Source organism: Petaurus breviceps, unplaced genomic scaffold, assembly GCF_028583685.1.
Source record: "Petaurus breviceps papuanus isolate PSGF00001 unplaced genomic scaffold, PetGlider_PUasm1.0 90845, whole genome shotgun sequence".
In the NCBI taxonomy this organism is placed as follows: Eukaryota; Metazoa; Chordata; class Mammalia; order Diprotodontia; family Petauridae; genus Petaurus; species Petaurus breviceps.
In genome coordinates this window covers 4,657,047-4,679,903 of record NW_027187359.1, presented here as the reverse complement: position 1 = coordinate 4,679,903, position 22,857 = coordinate 4,657,047, and the positions used below count along the sequence as shown (strand labels likewise).

At 41.4% G+C, this 22,857-nt stretch overlaps 2 protein-coding genes across 3 annotated transcripts; one reads left to right on the top strand and one right to left on the bottom strand.

Moving 5' to 3' along the window:
* Nucleotides 1–313: 313 nt before the first annotated feature.
* CENPO (centromere protein O) lies at nucleotides 314–15,068 on the bottom strand. 2 transcript variants are annotated; one of them, XM_069071987.1, is made up of 7 exons: nucleotides 14,666–15,068; nucleotides 14,036–14,102; nucleotides 9,953–10,122; nucleotides 7,348–7,462; nucleotides 6,336–6,595; nucleotides 1,909–2,080; nucleotides 314–1,055 (listed from the first exon to the last, which is right to left on the bottom strand). In XM_069071987.1, the coding sequence occupies exons 2-7, from the start codon at nucleotides 14,055–14,057 to the stop codon at nucleotides 907–909; spliced, it is 888 nt and encodes a 295-aa protein (XP_068928088.1). In that variant the 5' UTR covers nucleotides 14,058–14,102; nucleotides 14,666–15,068; the 3' UTR covers nucleotides 314–906. The 2 variants fall into 2 exon arrangements, with proteins under 2 accessions (XP_068928088.1, XP_068928087.1); XM_069071986.1 differs by having other exon boundaries at nucleotides 14,036–14,140; nucleotides 14,666–15,064.
* A 122-nt stretch (nucleotides 15,069–15,190) lies between these two features.
* On the top strand, nucleotides 15,191–19,823 carry PTRHD1 (peptidyl-tRNA hydrolase domain containing 1). Its single transcript, XM_069071988.1, has 2 exons — nucleotides 15,191–15,470; nucleotides 19,435–19,823. The coding sequence occupies exons 1-2, from the start codon at nucleotides 15,237–15,239 to the stop codon at nucleotides 19,603–19,605; spliced, it is 405 nt and encodes a 134-aa protein (XP_068928089.1). The 5' UTR covers nucleotides 15,191–15,236; the 3' UTR covers nucleotides 19,606–19,823.
* Nucleotides 19,824–22,857: the final 3,034 nt, after the last annotated feature.

Sequence of the window (22,857 nt, the reverse complement as noted above, 5' to 3'; positions counted from 1 at the left end):
TTCATTAATGATGGCAGGTGCTACTTGTCAGTGATTGCTGGGTCATGGTGGGAGATGAACTGATACAGTGTGGTCTAGCCAGGTAGTCACAATGCAAATCTATGCCTATACACATAGGTAGAAGGCCTTTTTGGAAGGGTAAGGAGAGCCAGGTTTTCTTGGGGAAGTAAGGACTTGGACAAGGATTCAAGGTTCGTGGACAGAGGGGTAAAGATGGCTGAAGTACCAGAATGGGGATGACTGGGTTATAAGAGACTTTAGTTATTCTTTACCACTTGGGTTCCTCATAGATGGATTGAATGCCACAGTAAGATAGTATCTGATCTATTTATTCCATATAAACTCTAATTGACAACCAAAACAAGGCATTAGCTTAGGCTACATTGGTTTATACTATGGACATACACATACATACACATGTACTTTTATCATCGCAACTTCATTTTCAAAAACCATTTTGTTCATCTTCATAAGAAAGTGAGTTGCTGACAATCAAAGCTTCTGTGAGTTACTGGCAGCAGTCCTCAATTCAATGAAATTTTGCCCTCTCCTCTGACTCCACCAGAATACTCTTTGATGCCTTGTTTTATTAGTTGATATAAAGCAAATATCATCAGGCCCCCAAAACATTTAGCAAACCATTCTATGTATGAGGATGGTAACTGTCCAAACACTAGTCAGTCATGACAGCTTAACACCTCAAAGGCCAACATCTAAAGGTTCATAGACTAGTCCCCTATATACCACAAGGTGTGTGTGTGTGTGGGGGGGGGGGGTCATTCATATACACAGGAAAATCTGGACTGGGGAAAGGGTGGAGTTTGAGCCAGAGTCCATCAAGTTCCAAAGGGCTGTGTGTAATACTGTGCTCCAGCTCATTCTTGATGGGTTTTCAAAGGAACAGGTTCATCCACTTCTGGGTACACTGGATATACAATCAAAGTTCTCTCTTACTTTTGAAAAAGACTCAAACACCTTATGAAGGGCATTTTTATAGAATAAAGTCTCATGGGCTGCTCGCTGGTCCTCCCAGGAGGCAGGCATTGCTCCTGTCCCTAAAGAAGAAACATTCCAGTAATCAATATGGTTTGGTACAAACAATGGCTTTTCCTAAGGTACAAACACGGTCTCCTTGCCATGATCATTCTTAGCATGGTAAAAAGTTCAAGTGTTGACAGCTCCAAGAGCTCTCCCAAGGGCATTCACTTAAGACAAGGTAATCACAGCTAGGGCCTTGGCCCACTCTAAGCTTTGTAAAAGATTCAGAATTTCAGCCTCAGGTTCTCTCTTATTGTTCCTTGTTTCTCCTTCCATGCTCCCAGGAGGCATGTGGTGGAGTGGGTAACAAGCCAGCCTTGAAGGCAAGAAAACCTCGGCTCAAGTCTCACCTCTGACACACATGTATTGTGTGACCTCTAAATGAGGCACTTAACGTCTCAGTTCCCTCTTGGCAGCTCTCTTAGATTCTAAGTTATAAAGGAGGTGCCGACCTGCACTGGATGGGAGAGTTTCCCACACCCAGACACTCCCTAAACCAATGAAATCCCTGGTCTGGTGCTGTCAGTCAGTTATGGTGTACACAGCTGTCTGTTCTGCTTCACAGGAATATGGAAACATTGTAGTATAGAGAAAAAACTACAGAAGTGGGAGTTGGGTGACCTGTGTTCAAATGCCACCTGATACCAGTTACTGATATGTCCCTTTCTGGGCCTCAGTGTTTTCATCTGTAAAATGCGGAGGTTGGACCAGATACCCTTCTAGCTGCAGGCCAGGGAAGTTGTTGGTTCTATTCCACAAAAGTGTCCATGTTTTAAATGACTACACATTTATCACTTGACCAAATTATGCTAAATATGATTATAGTACAAGGAAACTCTCTCCACAAAGATACAGGGTCCTTCCTCTTACCTTGGTACATAATTGTGACATTGGTGGGGAGAGTTGTCGTGAGGTCCTCGTACACGAGCCTGGCACAAAAAGGGAAGGATTCTCCACCCGGGTCCGTGGTGTACGTGAACGACAGCAGAGTGCATAGTGAGTTTCTCTGCAAGGGCCTGGCTAAGAAGGCTGAAAAGCCGCACTAAAGGCAGCAGAGTTTAAAACAAACATACCAAAGAACACCATGATTATTATCACTGTAATTGGAACAACTCAAGATGCTTTGAAAATACAAACGTTAGAAGCTATCAGTGTCTTCATAAAGACATTCATGCTGTATGAATGGAGGGATGGTCAGACACTGAACAGTGAATTTAAAAAGAGGCTGCAAACCAAAAACAGCTTGGAAAACACTTCATTGATGTATTCTACATTACCAGCTCATTCTCTATCTACCTCTTTTTGTAATCCTAATTTTCCAGTCCTAGAAACAGAACACAATGGAAGAAAGCCTAATCACTTTTAAATTAAGTATGTTACAAAAGAAAATAAATATTATTATTTTCTTTCTCAAAAGTAAAGAGAGCTTGTTTTACATTTCTCTGGACATGCAAGGTGAAGAATGAGAAAGTTCAACAGTACAAGTTTAAGAATATTTTGAGTCTACCCCTGAAATAGCACCCCTGTGCCAACAACATGAAATCTAGCTATCTTCAGTGGGAAAAGAAATGTGATTCTCTGGACCAACAAACAGGTGGAAAAAAATCAGGCTCAAGACTTCAAAGATCTAAATTTCCTCAAGGCCGACATTATAGTGGTATCCAAATTACTAGGGACAAGCTGTAATTTCAATATGGTTACATTTTTGGACAAGAATCATGCATATGATTTGTACTAACACTAGTCTGACTCAGAACATTTGACCCTGATTAGCCCAAATTGGATTGAGCTGGTTTCCCTGCCTTTAGTTCTCTTATCAGCTGAGTGATGGATTTTGTGTTGTCACTTCTGTAGTTTTTAAGAATAGATATTCCTCCAAGGAAATGTGCAAAAAACTAGCTCCTAAAGAGCATGCTTCAATTACTATTAGAGTGTGATGAAGTCAAGTGCTTCAAAGATAATTCAAGTCCAGAATGGAAAAGGATTAGTTGCATTGAAGAACAAAGGAAAGTGTCATTAAAAATAAAAAACAATGTCAACAACGGAAATTATTGCTTCAAAACATCCAAATTAATTATCATAAAGCAAGACCTTCTGAGCTGTAGCTATTGATTCTTCTACAGTGTGATGTAAACTTCCTAAAGTTGGAAGAACATTAAGAATACCAGTTTAAAAAAAAGACAACCCAGAATGCTTTTAAGTGATTGCTAAGAATATAAAAAAGCTAGTATGACAATACTTAGACTAGCATCCTAAGGATGGGGAAAAGGTAATTTTTAATGATGTAACTTACTTTTCCACTTAAGGCTATAGAAAAACCACTGTCAAAAGTACAAATGAACCTATAAGATCTGAGCATCTTTGGACTGTAAATTGTTTGGGGGATTTTTTTTTCTTCTACTGAGGGAATGCTGAATTTTGATAAATGCTTTTGATATACTGGGCAGAACTGTTCTAGAACTACAGAAATTTCCAAATGAAGATGGAATATTGCATCATGAACTTAAACCTTGCCACACACCATGAAAAGCTAGCAATTCACTAAGAGAAATATACTTCATTGGCCTGGGATCTCACTTGATTTAAACCCCACTGAAAACCTACAGGCAGTTGTCAAGGCTAGATCTACACAAATGGATAAATCACCAAAGGTATATTTAGGAATAGATATTAAAGTCTTGTGAACCCAAAGCCAAATCATGTAAAACAAGTAACTGAAGCCAAAGGAGCACATGCTGCAAATTAAGTTTATTTTAAAGTAGTAAAAATGAATAAATTGAATTATTTTACTTTATCCCTTGTAATTCATTATAGAAGCAGTGTAAGTTGCAGAGAGGCATATTTAAGTCTGACATGAGGAAAACCTTCTAAACAATTAGAGGTATCTAAAAGAGCCATGTTGGGAGCTGGTAAACTCTGCTTTACTGGAAATTCCCCAGCAAACATTGGATGACTCCTCCTTGGGAATGTTATATTGTAGAAAACGTTCTTATTTGGTTATGGCTTGATCCAGTTAGTTTCTGAGACCCCTTTGATCTCTAAGATTTTGTAAAATCACAGCTTAATAAGAATGTGTAAGCCAAGGTGACAATGGGGAGCAAACAGGTTGGAAAGGCTTTAATAGATTTAATGACTTTTGTTCTGCCTTTCCCCCGATCCCATGATGTCTCCCATATGTCTGTTACTGTACTAGCCAGGTGACTCAGGGGTTGAGGAATATTTTGGCTACAGCACTCTCAAAGCCCCCCTACCAAATCACAAAGAAGGCACAGTCTGTATCTGCCCTAGCCAAGGCACCACCTCAATGGGGATCAGTTTCCTCATCTATAAAATAAAGGAGTTGGATTGGATGATCTTTAAATCTAAGATCCTATATTTTCCTGAGTTTTCTTTTCTCATCATTAAATAATCCTTGTTCCTTCCACTGATTCTCATGGACTCGAGGTCCTTCACCATTTTGGCTGCCTTTTAATTTGTTGATACCTTTGTTAAACTACTGAACACAGAAGACAATCCTACAAAAAAAGGCCGCTTTGGTCAGCACAGAATACAAGAGCACTATTACTTCCTTATTCCTGGAAGCCAGGCCTCTCTTAATTTAGCCCAATACAGCATGAGCTGGTTTGGCCCCCACTTTTCTGGTGACACATTTAGCTTGTAGTTAGTTACTAAACTCCTAATCTTTCTCATAGAAACAGAATTCCTCCATTCTGTACTTGTAAAGTCTTTTTTTTTTCAACTCAAGTGCAAGACTTTCCATTTAGCCTTACTGACCTTCATACTATGCTTTTTTGTTTTGTTTTGTTTTTTGCTTTTCGGTGGGGGGAAGGCAGGGCAATTGAGGCTAGGTGACTTGCCCAAGGTCACATGGCTAATTTTGTGTTGTGTCTGAGGCCGGATTTGAACTCAGGTCCTCCTGACTCCAGGGCCAGTGCTCTATTCATTGTGCCACCTAGTTGCCCCTGACCTTCATATTATTTAAGTCAGTTTAATGCTTATCTCACCCATCTTTTTGGATCCTAACCCAAACATCTAAATCTCCCACCTTGTTTTGTGTTATTTGCAAATCTAATAAGTATCCCCCATCCTCCCTAAAATTACTGTATCCAAATCATTAATAAAAATCTTAACAGTAGCACAGGGCCATTTATAGCTCCCTCCCTAGGGCAAACTACTGGAGATCTTATTCCAAGATGAAACAGAACCATTCATGACTACTCTGTGGTTCTAGGCATTCAATTAATTCCAGATCTACCTAGACATACTATTGTTTGAAAAGAATAGGGAGAGGAAGGAAGGGAGTATGCATTTATATAGTGCTAGGTACTGTGCTAAGCCCTTTATAACTATTATCCTTATTTGATCCCTACAACAACCCCATTTTACAGATGGGAAAACTGAGGTAAACAAACAGAAGCAAAGAGACTTGCTCTAGGTCATACTGCTAGTCGGGGTCTGGAGCTAGATCTGAACTCTGGTCTTCCTGACCCATCCCTCCCCTGCTCATTTACATCAATGTCATCGAAGACTTCCTCAAATGCCTTCTTGAAACCTTGGTAAATTCTCTACAGCGGTCTTGTTCTACCCCTGTCAAAAAACAGATTCATCTAACGGTACCTCTTTTTGGTAAAGTCATTCTGGTTCCCTTCAGTTATCACTTCTTTTTCCTGATATTCACTAATCATTCCTTTCATAAAACTTATTTAGAGTTTTGCCAAGAAGCAAAGCCAAGCTAACTGGCTTAGAGCCTGTAGACTCTATTTCTGTCCCCTTTCCCTTTCTCTTATTTTCTATGCTTTTTTTGAAGATCACTGACAGCTGTTCTGCAATCACAATTCTTTTGGTCCTTTGGGATGGAAGTCTGTCTGGACTTGGTGACTTGATTCATCAACGGGAGAAACCCCTTACTATCCTTCTACTTATCTTCAGTGGCTATTCCCTGGTAATGATTTTTTTTCTGTCCTTTCTAGTCCAAAGAGTACATATTGTCTTTGGCAGAGAAAACAAAATGAGTTTTTCTTTTGGCTTTGAGGATTTTTAAGGTCACCCTCAAACCACAAGGAAAAATGGAGTACAACTTTTGACAATCCAACTCTCCTAATAATCCCCAAAGGAGAAATATGTAAATAAATGCTTCCTTAACACCCAGAATTCCTGTTCAAAGGATTGGCCCATTTCCTCAAGCAAACTGAGATTTACTAATAATATAGGAAATACAGAGATGTCACTTTCTAATTATGGTTCTCCTGGGTTCACAAAACAGGTCACATATAACTCTGGCTCCAGCATACACATACCTGAAGCTGATCTGCCTGGTATTTTCTTCCAGAATATGCATTTAGGTGTTCGCTGAGACTGTACATAAAGTGCTGAAAATTAGTATCCAAGTACTTTGCAGCTATCTGTTCCAGGGGAATGAAGACTGGAACCGAATGCTGATGTATTGTAAGGGGTTTCTTGATGGTAACATCCACATAATAGGAATCCAAGATGTTTCCCTCAAAAGCAGTGTTGAAGCAGATACAGATCCCTTTTGTGGTCAGTTTGCCACAGAACCCTGAGATAAAGGATGAGATGAGACCTCTCAATAGATGCAATGGGTTCTTAATTCTCCCTTTTGATTCTGTTTCAACTGTATTTAAATAAGCAGTCAAAACCAAGAGAAGACTGGCAGAGGAGGAATAACCCATCAAAAACCCATCAATGTGAGAGTTCCTAAAGAGCAAAGTCAGTGTGAAAATAGGATGACTTGTAACCTTTCCACTCCTGAGGAATGTAAAATACTCTATACATGCTATGTGTATTTTTCAGTGTCCTCCTTGTGACACAGAAAAGAGACAGAATGTCCATGTTACAAAATAAATTGAAACCTGGAGACAAAAAACTTATTCAACATAATATACTAAGTCACAATTAGAGCATGGTCGGGTATATCATGAATAAACTGAATGACAGAATGATTAAATGAACTATGGGGCTGATATATTTTGATGGGAAACCTAACCATGAGGAGAAACAGAGCTACCCACAGATGTCCCACTAGGTGCAGGCACACAGTTGGCACTCAAATGCTAATAAAATGCACCCAGAATTGTAATAGTACAATCACAGAAATATTACAGCGAGAAAGGCCTTTATAAGAAAACTCATCTAAATCCTGCCTTCCTCTCCGCCCTGGCTATCTTTATCTATTCTGATTTTTAAGATGATGAAAAAGAAGCCCACCCAGGTGAAATGACTTGTCCATGGCCACTGATCTCAGATGGGGAGGGTGTGTGCCAGGACTGGGGTAGGTGAGCTATTTAATACCTGTTAAATGGAATGCCTGAAAGAAAGCTTTAGCTTTTTCCAACTTCATTTCCAGATTTTCCTCACTGTTCTTCACCGATTCATAGGGTTCTAGGTTAGTGATGGGTATTCGGGCCTGCAAAACAGATTAATGTATTCTTTCAACAACTCTGCACAGTACCTGTTATGTGCTAGACACAGTGATGGGTGTTAAAAAGGATACGGCAAATATATAGTTAGTCCTTGCGTTCCAGAAGTTTGGAATCTAGCTAAAAAGACAACTCAATTAAAATTTCAGTGCTTACTATGCACAAAGCACTGGAGATACAATCAGTCTATGGCTTCAGGAAGCTTTCATTCTATGGGGGTGGTGGAGGATAACCGGTAAGTAGGTAAGCATAATACAGGGTGGTAGTAAATTTTTACAGTATTTTATTTTATAGTACTTTATGGTTTGCAAAACACCTTGCATATTAACTCAATGATCCTCATGACATCCCTGTGAGTTCGGTAATACAGATATTATCCCTCTTTTAAAGATGAGGAAAGTGAGGCTCAGAAATTAAGGGAGTTACCCACCATCATACAACTAAAGGTCAGTGGTAGGAGATAAACCCAGGCCTCTGTTGTCTCCAAGTCCAGTCACCCAGCTATTGTTAACTCTCGTCTCCTTTGCTGGATCCCCCTCCGTCCAGGTCACACCCTCTAATTGCTCCTCAGGGCCCTCTTCTCTTCTCCCTCTATACTACCTCCTTTGGTGACCTCAACAGCTCCCATGGATTTAATTACCATCTCCATGATGATGATTCCCAAATCTGCCTAGCCTGCCCTCACCTCTCTGCTGACCTCCAGTGTCACCTCTCCAGTTGCCTTTCAGACATTTCTAATCGGATGTCCAGTAGACATCTTAAATTCAACATGTCCAAAACCAAAATCATTATCTTTCCCCTTAACCTCTCCCCTGCTTCAACCTTCCCTATTACCCTAAGGGTAATACTATCCTCCCAGTCCCTCAAGCTCGTGACCAAGGGGACATCCTGGACTCCTTGCTACCTCTCACCCTCTACTCCCATCCCCATCCAAGCTGTTACCAAGGCCTGGAGATTTCATCACCTTTGAACATCTCTCCAATACGTCCCCTTTCTCTCCACTCTGACACTGCCACCACTGCAGTACAGACCCTTATCATACCCTGGATTATTTCAAAAGCTTACTGGCAGGTCTCAAGCCTCTATCCCTACTCCAATCCATCCTCTATTCAGCCACCAAAATGATTTTCCTATTTCACAGGTCAGATCATGTCACTGTCCACTTCCCATAAACTCCAGTGCCCCCCCCCACCCAAGGGTCAAACAGAAAATGCTCTGCTGGATCCATCATAACCTAGCCCCACCCTACACTTCCAACTTCCAGTCTCCTAACACCTAACTCCCCAACAAGTATTATAGGCTATTCCACAAAAAAGACACTCCACCTTTCAGCTTGGCCACTCCCCATGCCTGCAATTCTGTCCCTCTGCTCCAACTACTGACCTTCCTGGCTTCCTTCAAGTTCTAACTAAAATCCTATTGTCTACAGCAAGGCTTTCCCTACTCTTAATTCCTGGGCCTTCCCTCTTTTAATAACTTCTATTTATTCTGTAAATTACTTGTTTGTACATATGTGTTTGTTTGCTGTCTCCCCCATTAAATGGTAAACTCCTCAAGGACAGGAATTGTCTTTTGCCTCTTTTTGCATTCCCAGTGCTGAGCACAGTATATGGCATATATTTGGCACTTAATCTTAATTGACTGACTGGCTGCTAAGGGAGGAAGCATGGTATAAAGGAAAGAATCAGCAAACTATTCCACAAAAATCTGAAGATGGAAGAGAAAAAAGAGTGAGAAGATGGGGAAAAATAAATCGGAGAAAGCTTCATGGAATAGCTGAAACTTTAAGAAAAAAAAAAGGGGGATATGAAAATATAGAGATGAGAAATGAACACATTCCAGGCACTGGGTATGGCCTGGGAAACTCCATTCACCTGGAAAGAGTTTGGGTGCCTTTGATCACCAAGTTAAAACAGCTTTTGTGGAGAACAAATCAAGCACATCATTATTGCTCAATAAATGTCGGGCATAAGTAAAAGCTGCAGGGGTATGCTTCATCAGGCACTTAGTTTATGAGTAGATGAAAAATAATTTCTTTAGCATGCTTTTATACATATGAAAAGGCATCACTTACATAAAATAATTCCTTAGTTTTTGATTACAGTATAAAATATAAAGTCTATTCTATGAGACTCAAGATCCAGAGCTGTAAATGAGATTAAATACCATCATCTGCACCCTGAACTTTTTTGAGGGGAGGTGGAGGAAGTAGGAAAGAATCTGTACTTGTGATTTCATTTTCCTGATATAGTAACTTTCATTTGATGCTGGCTGGCCAATGCTTTTTAACAACACAGTTATGGGCATAGAGAGGCTCAATAGCTTGCTCAGAGTCACAAAAATCATGTTTCAGAGGCAGGATGAATACGAGTTTTCCTGACTCCAAATCTGGCCCCCTACCTACTACTCTCCATTGCCTTCTCATTTTCTGATGTCCTTCTCCCAAGAGTAACTATTAAGTATTAAACACTACTCACGCTGGCTTCCTGTAGCTTCACTTTAGTCCTCAGTTCATCCCGAAGTTTTCTCAGCTTGAAAATCTTTACTTGCAAGTTGGTTTCCTCATCCTGCTGTCCCTGGTACCTGTCTTGTTGCCTGGCTGATCTCTTCTCCTGAGCTTCCAGCCTTTCCAGCTGATATAAAACACCTGTGAGTGAAAAGACTTTCAGAAGAAACAAAAACTTTCCGAGTGGGAAAGTATGGAGAAAAGCATTTTATTGCCCACCAGAATGCCTGGTCTCCCCAGCCCAATCACACCAGTGTTATCAAATAACAACACACCTAAAAGATGCAAAGGGATCCTGTAAAAAAAAAATATATGTTAAGCTTTTATTTTAAAAAATATTTTTCCTTTAAGAAAAAGTGATCTTTAGTTTTGTTGCATTATCCATTTTTTTAAATGCCTAAACATTTTTCTCCCACTATCAACAGAAGGTTTCTGTCAGGGGATCTTAGTTCAAACCCTAATTTTGCCACTACTCATGTATGCAACCTTGGGCTAATCATTGAACATCTCCAGGTCTTAGTTTCCTCCTTTGGGAAATGAGGAATGGACCTGTTGACCTCCAAGGTCCCTTCCAGATCTAAATCTAAGATCTATGTTTAATAAAAATCAATCTTAGACAATTTGGTTTATGAGCTTTTCCTGGAACAATTATTTCCTTAAAATGAGGATTATATATGTACCCTTTATCCTTGTAGAAATTCATCTACTTTTAAAAAATTATCTTGGGGCAGCTAGGTGGCCCAGTGAGTAAGAATGCCGGCCCTGGAGTCGGGAGACCTGGGACCCATTCTGGCCTCAGATACTTAACACCCACACAAAATAACTGGCCGTACTGTAACCTTGAGCAAGTTACTTAACCCCAATTGCTTAAAAAAAAAATTATCTTTCAGTGCAGCTGGGTGGTACAGTGAATAGAGCACTGGCCCTGGAGTCAGGAGGACCTGGGTCCAAATCTCACCTCAGACATTTGACACTTACTAACTGTGTGATCCTGGGCAAGTTACTTAACCCCGACTGCCTGGCAAAAACCAAAAAAACTGTCTTGCAGTCTCAAAGTGCCTAAGTGATGCCCAGTTTCTGTGGGAATTTTTACTATGCTCCTTCAGTTTTGAAGATGTTGCTACTCCCTTGACAAAAGAGTATGCACTAAGAATTACTTTTCCATGAATGGGGTCCATGTGTATTCAATTCAAAAGGCATGTATTAAGTGCCAATTATGTTGCAAGGCACTCTGCTAGGTACTTAGACTACTGAGGGAGAAAGATGCTTACATTCTAATGAAGGAAAACACATAGCTAGATAAATACATACGAATGTATATAAAACCCCTTTTTTTGGTGTGGGGAGAAACACTAACTTGAGGGAAAATCAAAAGGAGGCATCCAAGAACAACACAAGTCAGATGGGGAAGCACTTCAGGGATGAGGGGGTGTAGTGACAACCACACTGGCACACCCAGGATGGCTGCTAGCACAATCTTAGATCTTCTTTACTAGGAAAGATAATTGTTTAAGGGGTCAACAGTCTTTTTAAATTACATTCACTAGTTAAGGGGAAAAGTCAGCATCCTGAACTTCAGAGAAAATACAAGCAGAGAAATAAAGACTAACAGACATGGCTCTGACTGCCTGAATCAACTATACACTTTACATGCATCCCTGGATCATGAGAGCCTTTACATCTGAGCAATCAGGGAGCTCTGAACATTCAGCCAAACCAGGGAAATCACAAGATCCTTCTCACAAGTGAGCCCCCCAAAGCAAAATACCAACTCAGGGCATATATACACTTCTCAGAGCCAGAAGGTATCACAACTCTCCTGAATCAGGGCCTAATTAGAAATTAGCAAAAGGTGTGAAAGCCTTCCTATAAGCAAGCCTCCCCTAAGCAAGCTTCCTTTTTTTTTTCTTTTTAAAGCAATTGGGGTTAAGTAACTTGCTCGAGGTTACACGACCAGTTATGTCTGGGTGTGGTGCTAAGTATCTGAGCCCAGATTGGATCCCCAGGTCATCCCGACACTGGGGCCAGTGCTCTTACTCACTGAATCACCTGGCTGCCCCTCCGAAAGCTTCCTTTAATGGGCTTCCAGTGAGACCTATTAATTGTCTGGGAAGATCTTAAATCCCATTAACATGGGGGGGGGGGAGAAGAATGTGGGAAGGCCCAAGCACAAGATAAAATGTCATTTATAGAGGACAGTTAAGTAGGCTACTTTGGATAGAACATGGAATGCATGAAGAATAATATATAATCAGCCTGGCAAATGAACAGCAGTCAAATTGTGAAGGGCTTTAATGCCAAATGGATGAGTTTATATTTTGCCCCAGAGAAAATAGGAAGCCACTGGAACTACCTGGTCAGACCCATGCTTTAGTACTATCTACATGGCTACAATATAGAGGATGGAGCATAGTGGGGAAAGCATAAAGAATAAAACTACAAAGTTACTGCATAGTCCAGGTGAGAAGTGATGAGGGCAAGAATAAGGATGACTGTGGAACGCAAGCCAAGAAGGGGATGTAAGAGCAGATGCAGAAAAAGAATTGATAGGATTTGGAAACTGCCTGGACAGAGAGGGAAAATGGGGAGGATTAGTGAGAGAGAAGAGTTGAGAATGACTCCTAGATGGAGAATATGGGTGACTGGAAGGATGGTGGAAATCATAAAGAAAAAAGAAGCTGATTTTATGGGGAAAGAAAATGAGTTCTGTTTTGGAAAGGCTGAACATCATGGATCATCAAAGTCAAGATGTTAATCGAGCTAAGTTCACAAAGACTGGGGCAGAATATGGAGATTTGAGACTCATTCACATACAGATAATTAAAGCCCTGGAGCCAATGGGAACACCACTTATTCCTCCAAAGTCTCTAACCCAGACTCCTTGGTGACTGGAAGCTTTAGGCGCACAAAGCAGCTCATCATTTAGGGGTGCAGATAATGGAACAAAGGCCAAGCTAAAATGCACAAAAACTGAACCCAAACTTTTATACAGATATAGAATTATTATTGTTGTTGTTATTTTTCGGTGAGTGATACATATGCAAAGCTTGTTAACAAGCTGTGGGATCTGTAGTAGTACAAAGGGGTTTAATAAGATTTATAATCACTAATGGAATAAGGAAACCACCTGAGTTAAGGAGCCATATATTATGATTATTAGGTAAGACCTAATAGAAAAGACCTAGAAACAAAACTCTAGTTCCAAAAATGCTGAGACATGCATACTTACCAGGAGCCACAGCTACATCTCATTAGCTAGACATCTACAGTAAAGAACACATTTCACCAGGAGCAATAAAGAACATTTCACCAGGAGCAATAAAGAACATACTGTCCACAAATATTCATGGAACAACAAAGAGGGAAATGAAACCAGTACTGGACAGAAATGAGGCAGCCAATAACAAATGCACAACATACCACAAGTGTTTAATTTTTTTAAGGCATCAAGGAGTACTAAGAAAACATTTTTCTGCTTTTAAAGCTTTTGGTCAGCATTTGTGACCTCTGCAATGTCTGCTTCAGCTTTTAGCCATTAACATCTGCTCCAAACATCAGAGGGAATGTATCACACCTGAGCAACACAATTTTGAAACTGTGTTAGCTTTCACTTTGGGTCAGGACTTAATTGGGGGAATTTTTTTTTTTTAAGCAATTGGGGTTAAGTAACTTGCTCAAGGTTACACCGCCAGTTATTTCTGGGTGTGGTGCTAAGTATCTGAGCCTGGATTTGATCCCCAGGTCATTCTGACACTGGAGCAGGTGATCTTACTTGCTGTGCTACCTGGCCGACCCTAATTGGGGGAATTCTTAAGAACAGTGGAATGTAATAGAAGGATCATTTGACTTGACCAGGGCTTAGGGTCCCACCTGGACCCCATGCTAGTTCTATGATCTTGGGTAAAATTACTTGACCTCAGTGGGCCTCAAGTTTTCTCACTTCTAAAATGAGAGGATTAGCCCAAATCCTTTCTGAGGTCCTTTCCATTTCTAAAATCCTATAATCAGACTAAGCCCACACCAAGAGAGGATGAAGCTCCTTCTTCGTACTCACCATGTTGCTGGGAAGCTGCCATCAGCTCTCCGAATCCCAAAGGTTGGCTGGTTTGTTCGGCAGATACCTAGAGCAGATGACAGAGGATGTTCCCGGAACTCCTCTCTGAGAAAAGGAAAACAAGATCGCATCCCTTCTTTAGGTACCTCGGGCACCCGGCTCATATATAAATGATCACTATATTGGCATTTAAATAGGACTTTAAGCTTTACTTAGCACTTTACAAACACCGTCTGTCTATCCATCGGATGTTCACCACAACCTGAAGAGTGACGGGGGGATGGACCGCCAGATTCTGGAGCCCCAGCTCCTGGGAGGCCGTGGGGGGTATGGGATGGAGGGCTGGACAAGGAGTCCAGAGCGCGAGAGATCGAATCCCACCTCTGGGCATTTAAAAGCTACGTTACCCGAGGCAAATCAAGTAAACTCTAGGGAGTGCAATTGGGATAATCGGACCCTTAGGTTACTGTTAAATCAAAAGACACAATGGGACTGAACAGAGCACTGGACCAGGAGTCAAGAGGCCTTGAGTTCAAATTTGACCTCAGACACTTACCTTGTGCAAGTTCCATAATCCCAACTACCCTGCCTTCCCCCCTCCAAAAAGAAAAAAAAAAGCCATCTACAAACCTTCAAGTGTCCTATGCTATTATTGCAGGTATTGTTAGTCACGTCTTCGAAAGAAAGATTGGCGAGGACTCACACAGGTACTAAGACAGTCGGTAGGGGCAGCTAGATGGTGCAGTGAGTAAAGCGCTGGCCCTGGAGCCAGGAGGGCCTGAGTTCCGGCCTCAGCCACTTAACACCCACACAAAAAACACCAGCCGTGTAACCTTGGGCAAGTTACTTAACCCCAATTGCCCTCCAAAAGAAAAAAAAAAAGGCAGTCGGTAAGGATGAGAAGTAGGTTTTGATCTTCGCGGCTCTACACGCCCAGGTCTTTTTCTCCCCTAATATGCCGCCTCTCCGGCTGATCAATCTAGCAGCGCCGACGTTGTCTCGATTGGGTATAGCTTCCCAGGTCGCAGGCTACCTTCTATTCTCCATCCTCAGAAAAGAATGAACCAGCTTTCCCGCCGACAGCAACTTCAAAACAAGCTGGATCCATCCCGGCGTGCCTAGCGCACATACCCGTACAGCAAGATGGCAGCGCCCGGGAATAAGCTCCTCCCCATTCTTCCCGGCATGCCTTGAGGATTTGATGACTTTTCTACCGATTGGGAAGATGGCGGCTCCCGTTGGCGCAGTTCAGCCACTGGTGCAGTATTTGGTTCTTCGAGGGGACTTGGCTCGGGCTCCGTTCTCGTGGCCGTTAGGAGCGCTGGTGGCACAGGGGTGTCATGCGGCCATCGCGGCCTTGCATGTCCACCGCGATCACCCAAATACTGAGGCTTATCTCCAGGATCTCGGGAGCATGCGCAAAGTGGTCCTTGAGGTGGGGAACCCTTTCAACTGGGCGGGAGGAAGGCGTCCTTAGCCGGAAGCGGAAGGGACAATGACTTTGTGTTTCTTTTTGAGGCTGGGAGATCCCCTAGAGAGCGGGTTCTGACTCCGCCCTGTTCTCAGGCCTGTGCTGGGAAGGGAAGGCGACCTGGTGCTGCAATTCCCTGGTGCCTCTCAGGCCTATTCTTTGACGGAGATTGTAGGGGCGCCCCGGCCCTGGCTCGCTTTTTAGCAGGCCTTCGGGTGTGGGCTCCAACAGGAGGCAGTGGCTGCCCCCTCCCGGGGCCGGAGCCTTAGAAGGGGCGGTACTTTGTGGGACGCCAGTCCGCATGTACGGTGAACGCCCTCAATTCTAGAATCTAGCATCCTCAAAGCCCTTACTAGAGGGAAACGGCATGTTCACAGGTGATTAAATGCAGGCTAGAAACAAAATCCTGATTGTTGAGAGAGGGAAGTGTGTCAGGGACTAAGAGTTGCAAGAGAGTGAGTGGAAAGAAAAGGATGAACGTGAGAGATGCTCGGGTAGATTGAATAACACGGGGTGACTGATGGAATTGGGCGGGGAGGCGAGGGGGAAAGAGGCCAGGACACCTCCCCTAGGTTTTGAACCTGGGTGATTGGGAAAAGGGTGATGCCTCTGACAAGGAATTTAGGAGAAAAGGCAGGTCTTAAGGAAAGCTACTGAAGTTCATAAGGAAATACAGATCTGGCTTTGGACCTTTGAGCTTGTGCATATAAAACATCTCAGTGGAGTTAGTACAGTAAGTAATGAGATAATGGACTGGAGTTCAAGAGAGATGAGGGCTAGGTGTGTAATTTAGTAATCCTGGCTGCATGGAAAAGGTAATTGAACTTTTGGAGAAAAATTAGGAGAGCCTCCGCATAGAGCCCCAGGGATCACCTAAGTACAGGAGGCTGAATGTGGGTAATGGTTTTGTAAAAGATTGAGGGAGTTAAGTATGAAGAAAACCACTAGAAAGCAATGTTATAATTAGTGTAAAGCGTGCAGTGTACTGAGAAAAATCGAGAACAATGAGAATTGAGGAAAGGTCATTTGATTTAGCAATAAAGAAATCGTTGGTAAGGTTGGAGAGAGTTACTTATGGAGTAGTAAAAGCCACAAGGTCAGACTGCAAAGGGACTAAGAAATGAAATGAGATAGAAAAAAAAATGGAGGCAGTGAGTATTGACAGCTTTTGATTTTTTTTTTTTTGGAGGGCAGTTGGGGTTAAGTGATGCCCAAAGTCACATAGCTAGTAAGTGTGTCCGTCTGAGGTCGAATTTGAACTCAGGTTCTCCTGACTCCAGGGCGGGTGCTCTATTCACTGTGCCACTTAGCTGCCCCAGAGTATTTTCTTTTTCCTTTTTTTTTTTGCTGGGGGGAAGGTAAGGCAGTTGGGGTTAAGTGACTTACCTAAGGTCACATGGCTAGTTTTTGTATTAAGTGTCTGAGGCCACATTTGAATTCAGGTCCTCCTGACTCCAGGGCCAGTGCTCTGTTCACTGTACCACCTAGCTGCCCTGACAGCTTTTTCACTAAGTTTAACTGTGAAAGAGAGAGATTGATAGTTTGAAGGAGTGGTAGGGTCAAGTTAAAGTTTTTAAGGATGGGGAAGACCTGAGCATTGTTGTGGAAAGTAGGAAACTCAGTAGATGAGATGTTGAAAATCAGGCAGAGGGGATGATCAAAGGGGCAAACTCCCTAAAGATATGGAGGGAATAGAATCAAGGATGTACTTACAGAGGTGATGTTGGCAAGGAGACACATGTCCTTCCAAGATTGGAGAAAAGGATAGATGATGATGTGATTTAAATGTAGAATTGGGCAAGAGAAGTAACTCTCCATAATGGCCTCATTTCAGGGAGAGGAAGAAGAAAAAGGGTTGTGTAGGTCATTTGAAGAGAGAAAGAATAGTTACTGTACAATTAGTCAAGAGAATTTTTTGTGTATTTGTGAGGACCCATATGATAGCTTAAATTTTTGGTGAACCCAGTCCTCACAGTGTGACTTTCTCCTCTGTCATTCTGAAATTTGTACGCAAGAGTGAAGAAGGCAAATGGCATCAGTAATCTGGTTGGCATTTGGAAAAAAGGATCAACAGTGAGAGGGTATTGGGTTTAAGAGTTCAAATATTTATTAAATACTTAACCTTTGTGAGGCACTGTGCTAGATGATGGGGATACAGAAACAAGTGCCTCGCCTTACGGAGCTTACATTCTTTTGGATAGTCACAAATTTATATAGAGATGCATATTTAGTAGTGTGAAGAGAATGTTAAGCTACTGGGGGAGTATCAGGAAAAATTTCTCATAGAAGGTGGTACCTGAGATGAGCTTTGAAGGAAGCAAAGGATTCTCAGGTGGAGGTGAGGAGGGAGTTTGGTTCAGGCATTCAAGGCAGCTTGTACAAAAGCATGGTGAAGCAAAATTATATGCCACATTTAAGAAAAAGCAAGTGGAGTAGTACAACTGAGCATGAGTCTAGAAAGATAGATTGGTACTTTCAAATGCCAAGTGGAGGAGTTTGTATTTTATTCTAGAGACAGTCCACAGCAGAGATCCACTAAAACCTCCTGAACAGGAGACAGATATGGGCAGAACTATGCTTTAGATTAAGAAAATAAATAAACCAATATCAGAAAAAAAGACATTTAACAGTTGTCAGTGCTACCTCCACATTTTTCACACCTGTTCCCTTCTCTCCATTCACACATAATCATCACCCTAATTCAGAAATTCATCACTTCTCACCTAAACTATTATAATGGCCTAATTGGGCTCCCTGCTCTCTTCCACCCCATCACTGTCCCCATCATCACTCCAAACTATTCTCCACAGAACTGCCAAAATATCTTAATTTTTCTAAAATTCTATTCAGATCCTTGACTTTTCTGGTTAGTTTTATCTAGGTCTGACATAGGTACGTTGAGATTCCCCAATTACAATTTTACTGTTGATTATTTAAACTGACTAGCTTTTCCTTTAAGTATTTAGATGCCATGCCATTTGGCACATGTTTATTATTTGTCTATAATGTAGTTCCTATGTTTATCTCTTTTAATCATCTGCGTTTACTATTGCCTTTTTTTAGTGTAGTTTATTAGATTTTATTCTAGCTTCCTTGTATTAACTTTGTTTGAAACATTCTGTGTAAAGTCTGTTTTCTTATAAACAACATGTTTTTGATTCTGTTTTCTAATCCATTCTGCTACTGTTCCTCTATTTTATAGATGAGTTTATCCCATTCAGATTTGCAGTTTTGAGCTATAATTGTCTATTTCTCCCCAGTCTATACTTTTATACTTTTTTCTCTTATCAGTCCTTCTCTTGGTCTTCTTTATTCTTGCCTTCATACTCCAACCTCTGAATTTGGAGTTCGTTATGCATATAACTAATCTTTATCTAAATTTCTCCTCCCTTTTACTTTCCGTCTATTTTTCCAATCCTTGTCTTCCCCTACCTCCCAATAAACATGAGAGAGAGCTTGGGGGCTGACTTCCCCCATGCCGGTTTTGGAAAAGGACCCCACTTAAATTTTCCCTAGTGGGGGTGGTAAATTAAAAGGAGAAAGTGAATATATTTCTTTAAATGACTTTCTCAAAGCTGGATTTTGGGATCTGGGATTCCGGATGTCATGGAATTTGTGTAATTCAGTAGCAATTTCAGTAGTTGCTGATACCCTTCTGGGAAGAGGAAGGAAATTCATTTTTTTCTTTGTGTCTTCCTGATAGAAAAAGAAATGAAATCTCAATTAGGATACCTTGCACATCAATGGCAAAGCTGATAGTAGAAGCTGAGGTCTTCCCAGGCCATCTTCTTTGGTATAACCTGGTCCTTTCCTCTTAGATGATAGGGAAAGTGTTTCACAGCCCTGCCGCCCATTCTGGATGAAGTATTTGTCCTGCGTTCATATTCTTCTGTCCCTTTCCCTTTTTTTTTTTTTTACTCTACTACAGGCACCAGATGAGGCTGCCTTGATGGCACTGGCTGAGACCCTGAAACAGAACAACATTGACTATATGCTGTGGCTGGAACAGCCAGAAAACATTGCCACCTGCATAGCTCTTCGGCCTTACTTCAAAGGAGAGGTGAACACACATTTGAGGAAGTTCAAGTTACTGAAGTAACCATCATGCATGAGAGCTATTGTGGACAAATGGGACTCACAATCTGCATACCACCCATCTCTTGGCATCTCTGCAAAAAATGTGTCAACTCATTGACATACCCCACATTTCCCCTCTGTTTTCTTTAGGGGTAGTTGCAAGCAGGTTAATTTCTGAATGAATTTCAACAAATAAACAGTTCCTCTTTCTGTGAAGGCAAGAAAGATGGATGAACAACAGGGCTTTGCTAGTTATTGTATTACTTTATGACTTGATCAGGTGCTTGGCCAAGGGAGCACTCTATCTGAGTGGCTTTTAAACACATTTTTAAAGTTTGACGTGAATAGTTATCACACTAGGGAAAGGAGTTGCTTCTAGCCTTTGTAAAGCTGTAGCTAATTATAATGAGGATGATCACTTTGATTTATGTAGTATTTTTAACATTTCAAACCAGATTATAGGATTTAGAGTTAGAAGGTATCTTAGAACTCAACTATTCCTGGTGATCTTAACCCCTTTTTCCCCCAGGACCCTTTTGATAGGTCTGAAGGCTATAAACCCTTTCTCAGATTATTTTAAAATATATGCAGAATTATAAATGAAACCAAATATATTGAAATATAGTTAACAATTTTTTTTAAAGTCCACGAATTCAAGAAACCCTGATCTAATCCAGCTCTGTAATTTTTAAGATTAGTTAATAGGCTCTGAGAATTTAGGTGACTTGTCTAAAGTCACACAGTAACATCACAAATTCAAGCTGAGGTCCTCCGATGGAAGATCTCATCGTTTCCCCACTTTTCCTAATGCAGTGTTTTCATAGGCATTTTCATTTGATTTTGTTCTTTGTTGATAGGAATTGCATGTATTTTTCGAGTCCTTCATTTCCAGCTGCTTGCTGTGTATATTGTAGATAAATATTTTATTGTTGCTTTCTTTAAAACATTAACTACCAATAACTGCTACCCTCTCATCCCCAGCACTCATAGAACTTTCTTTTGTAAAACAAAACACATTGTTCATGTCTGACAATGTTTCCTTTTTTTTTTTTTTTTTTTTTTTTTTTTGCTTTTTGGAGGGCAATTGGGTTTAAGTAACTTGCCCAGGTCACATGGCTAGGTTTTTTGTTTGTGTGTGTTAAGTGTCTGAGGCTGCATCTGAACTGAGGTCCTCCTGACTCCAGGGCCAGCACTCTATTCACTGCGCCACCTAGCTGTACAACAGTGTTTCATTCTGCACAAAAGGTGGAAGTGAGGATAAAATTGAACTTGTTACAGGATCAAGATAATCAGTAGAGAGGAAAGTGAGGCCAGAGCAGGGGTGATGGGCTGGGAAAGAAGAGAGGATGGAATGACTGGAAGTTACAGAAGTGGATGAAGACTAGATTGTGGTTAATAAAATTTCTGGATCAATAAGATCAAGAATAGACATATTTCTATCAAACCATCGACAAGCACATATTGTTTATTCTTTCATTTATTTGCTGAATGCCTGGCACTATGCTAAGCACTGGGTAAATAAAGGGAGAAACATGGTCCCTGCCCTCAAGGAGCTCCCATTCTTATGGGAAGACATAACATGAAAACATGTATACATAACATGTATCTATACAAAACATTTGTATACATGCAAGGTGTGTATATAAAACATGTATGCATACATACAAGGTATGTATAATGAAATTGGGAGGTATTCTCAGAGGGAAGGCACTAATAGGGGAGAGAAGATGGTGCAGTTAGGGTGGGGACTGGGACAGGACTCCCACACAAGGTGAGCTTTCAACTGAATCTTGAAGGAAGCCAGGAGACAAGAGGTGAAGATAGTATTCCAGTCAGTGAGAGTATGGAGATGGAGTGTCATGTTTGAGAAACAGCAAGACCAATACTGCTAGATTTTAGACTTCTTGGAGGGAAAGGTGTAAGAAGATTGGAAACTTAGGAAAGGGCCAGGGTGTGATGAAAAGCTTTAAAAGTCAAATAAGATTCTGTTCATTCTTGAGAATGGAGTTTATCGAATAGGGAGGAGGGACATTGTCATACATTTTGCTTTTGAAAGTAAGTTCACTTAGGCAGCAGAGTAGACGGTGCCCTAAGGTGGGGAGAGACTTAAAGCCAGGAGACTAACTAGTAGGCTATTATAATAGTTTAGGCATGAGAGCCTTCACCAAGATGGTGGTTGTGTGAGTGTAGAGAAAGGGATGGATTTTATAAACACTGGAATGGTAGAAACAAGACTTAGCAACAGACTGGATAGATGGGGTGAGTGAGGAGAGCTGAAGATGACCTGAGGTTGGGAACCTGTGTAACTGAGAGGATGATGTTATTCTCAACAGGCAAGTTTGGGAGAGGGGAGGGTTTGGGATGCCCATGTGTATGGTTGAGTTGGTGTAAAGGTACAGGTCATGAAAGATGGACTACTAGGTCAGGATGTCTGAAGGAACATCAATATATGTTGAAGATCCTGAATATAAGGGAAGGGGTGGGAAAGACAGGAAGCTAGGTACTAGGTGAGAAAGGAAAGAGAATGACTTAAGGGAATGGTATATAAGTGTCAGTGAGATCTTAATATCTTGATGGAGTCAGCTTAGAAGGAGGAAAAGTTGCCAAATGATAATGCTAGGGAAAGGGCCTAGAAGTGGCATCGAAGAGTAAAGAATAAGTTTACTCACTTGTTTAGCCAATTGTCTTGGTGTAGTTTGGGGCAGGAGAAAAGACAATGCTGGAGAGGGTGACAAAAGATGCAGTGTCTTCTGAAAGAGTCAGGTGTCTGATTGCAAGGAGAGGGTAGGCATGTGACAGGAACAAGTCTAATAGGAGTGGGGAAATGTTCAATAAAATGGGGTTCCAATTTGCAAATGTTGGTGGGGATAGGCTGGTTTTTGCAAGGCTTACATGGATGGGGAACAGGAAAGAAGAGTTTGCATTTGGGTAGCCTTGAACTTTGAGGGTTTTGAGGAAGAAGCAGTCTTGTTTGCATAGGCAGATGTTATCCCTTCCCAGGAAGCAAATCCAGCTCTGCTCCTGGTCCTAGCTTGGAATCAATTTGATTTTCTCACTCAGGAAGTGGGATCCAGATAAGCACTGTCCTAAGGCAAGAGACCTGCTTTTGGTATTCTTTGCTAGTTATGAAAATCTGAGGCCTGGTTGATTAATATAGCTCCCCTTGTGAAAAAGGACAGTGTAACCCCCAAATCTCAGCTTGAACGTTGGTGATTTTTTTTTGGCGAGGGGGTGGGGGACGAGGTAGTGGTAGTGAGGGACTGGTTGAGTGATG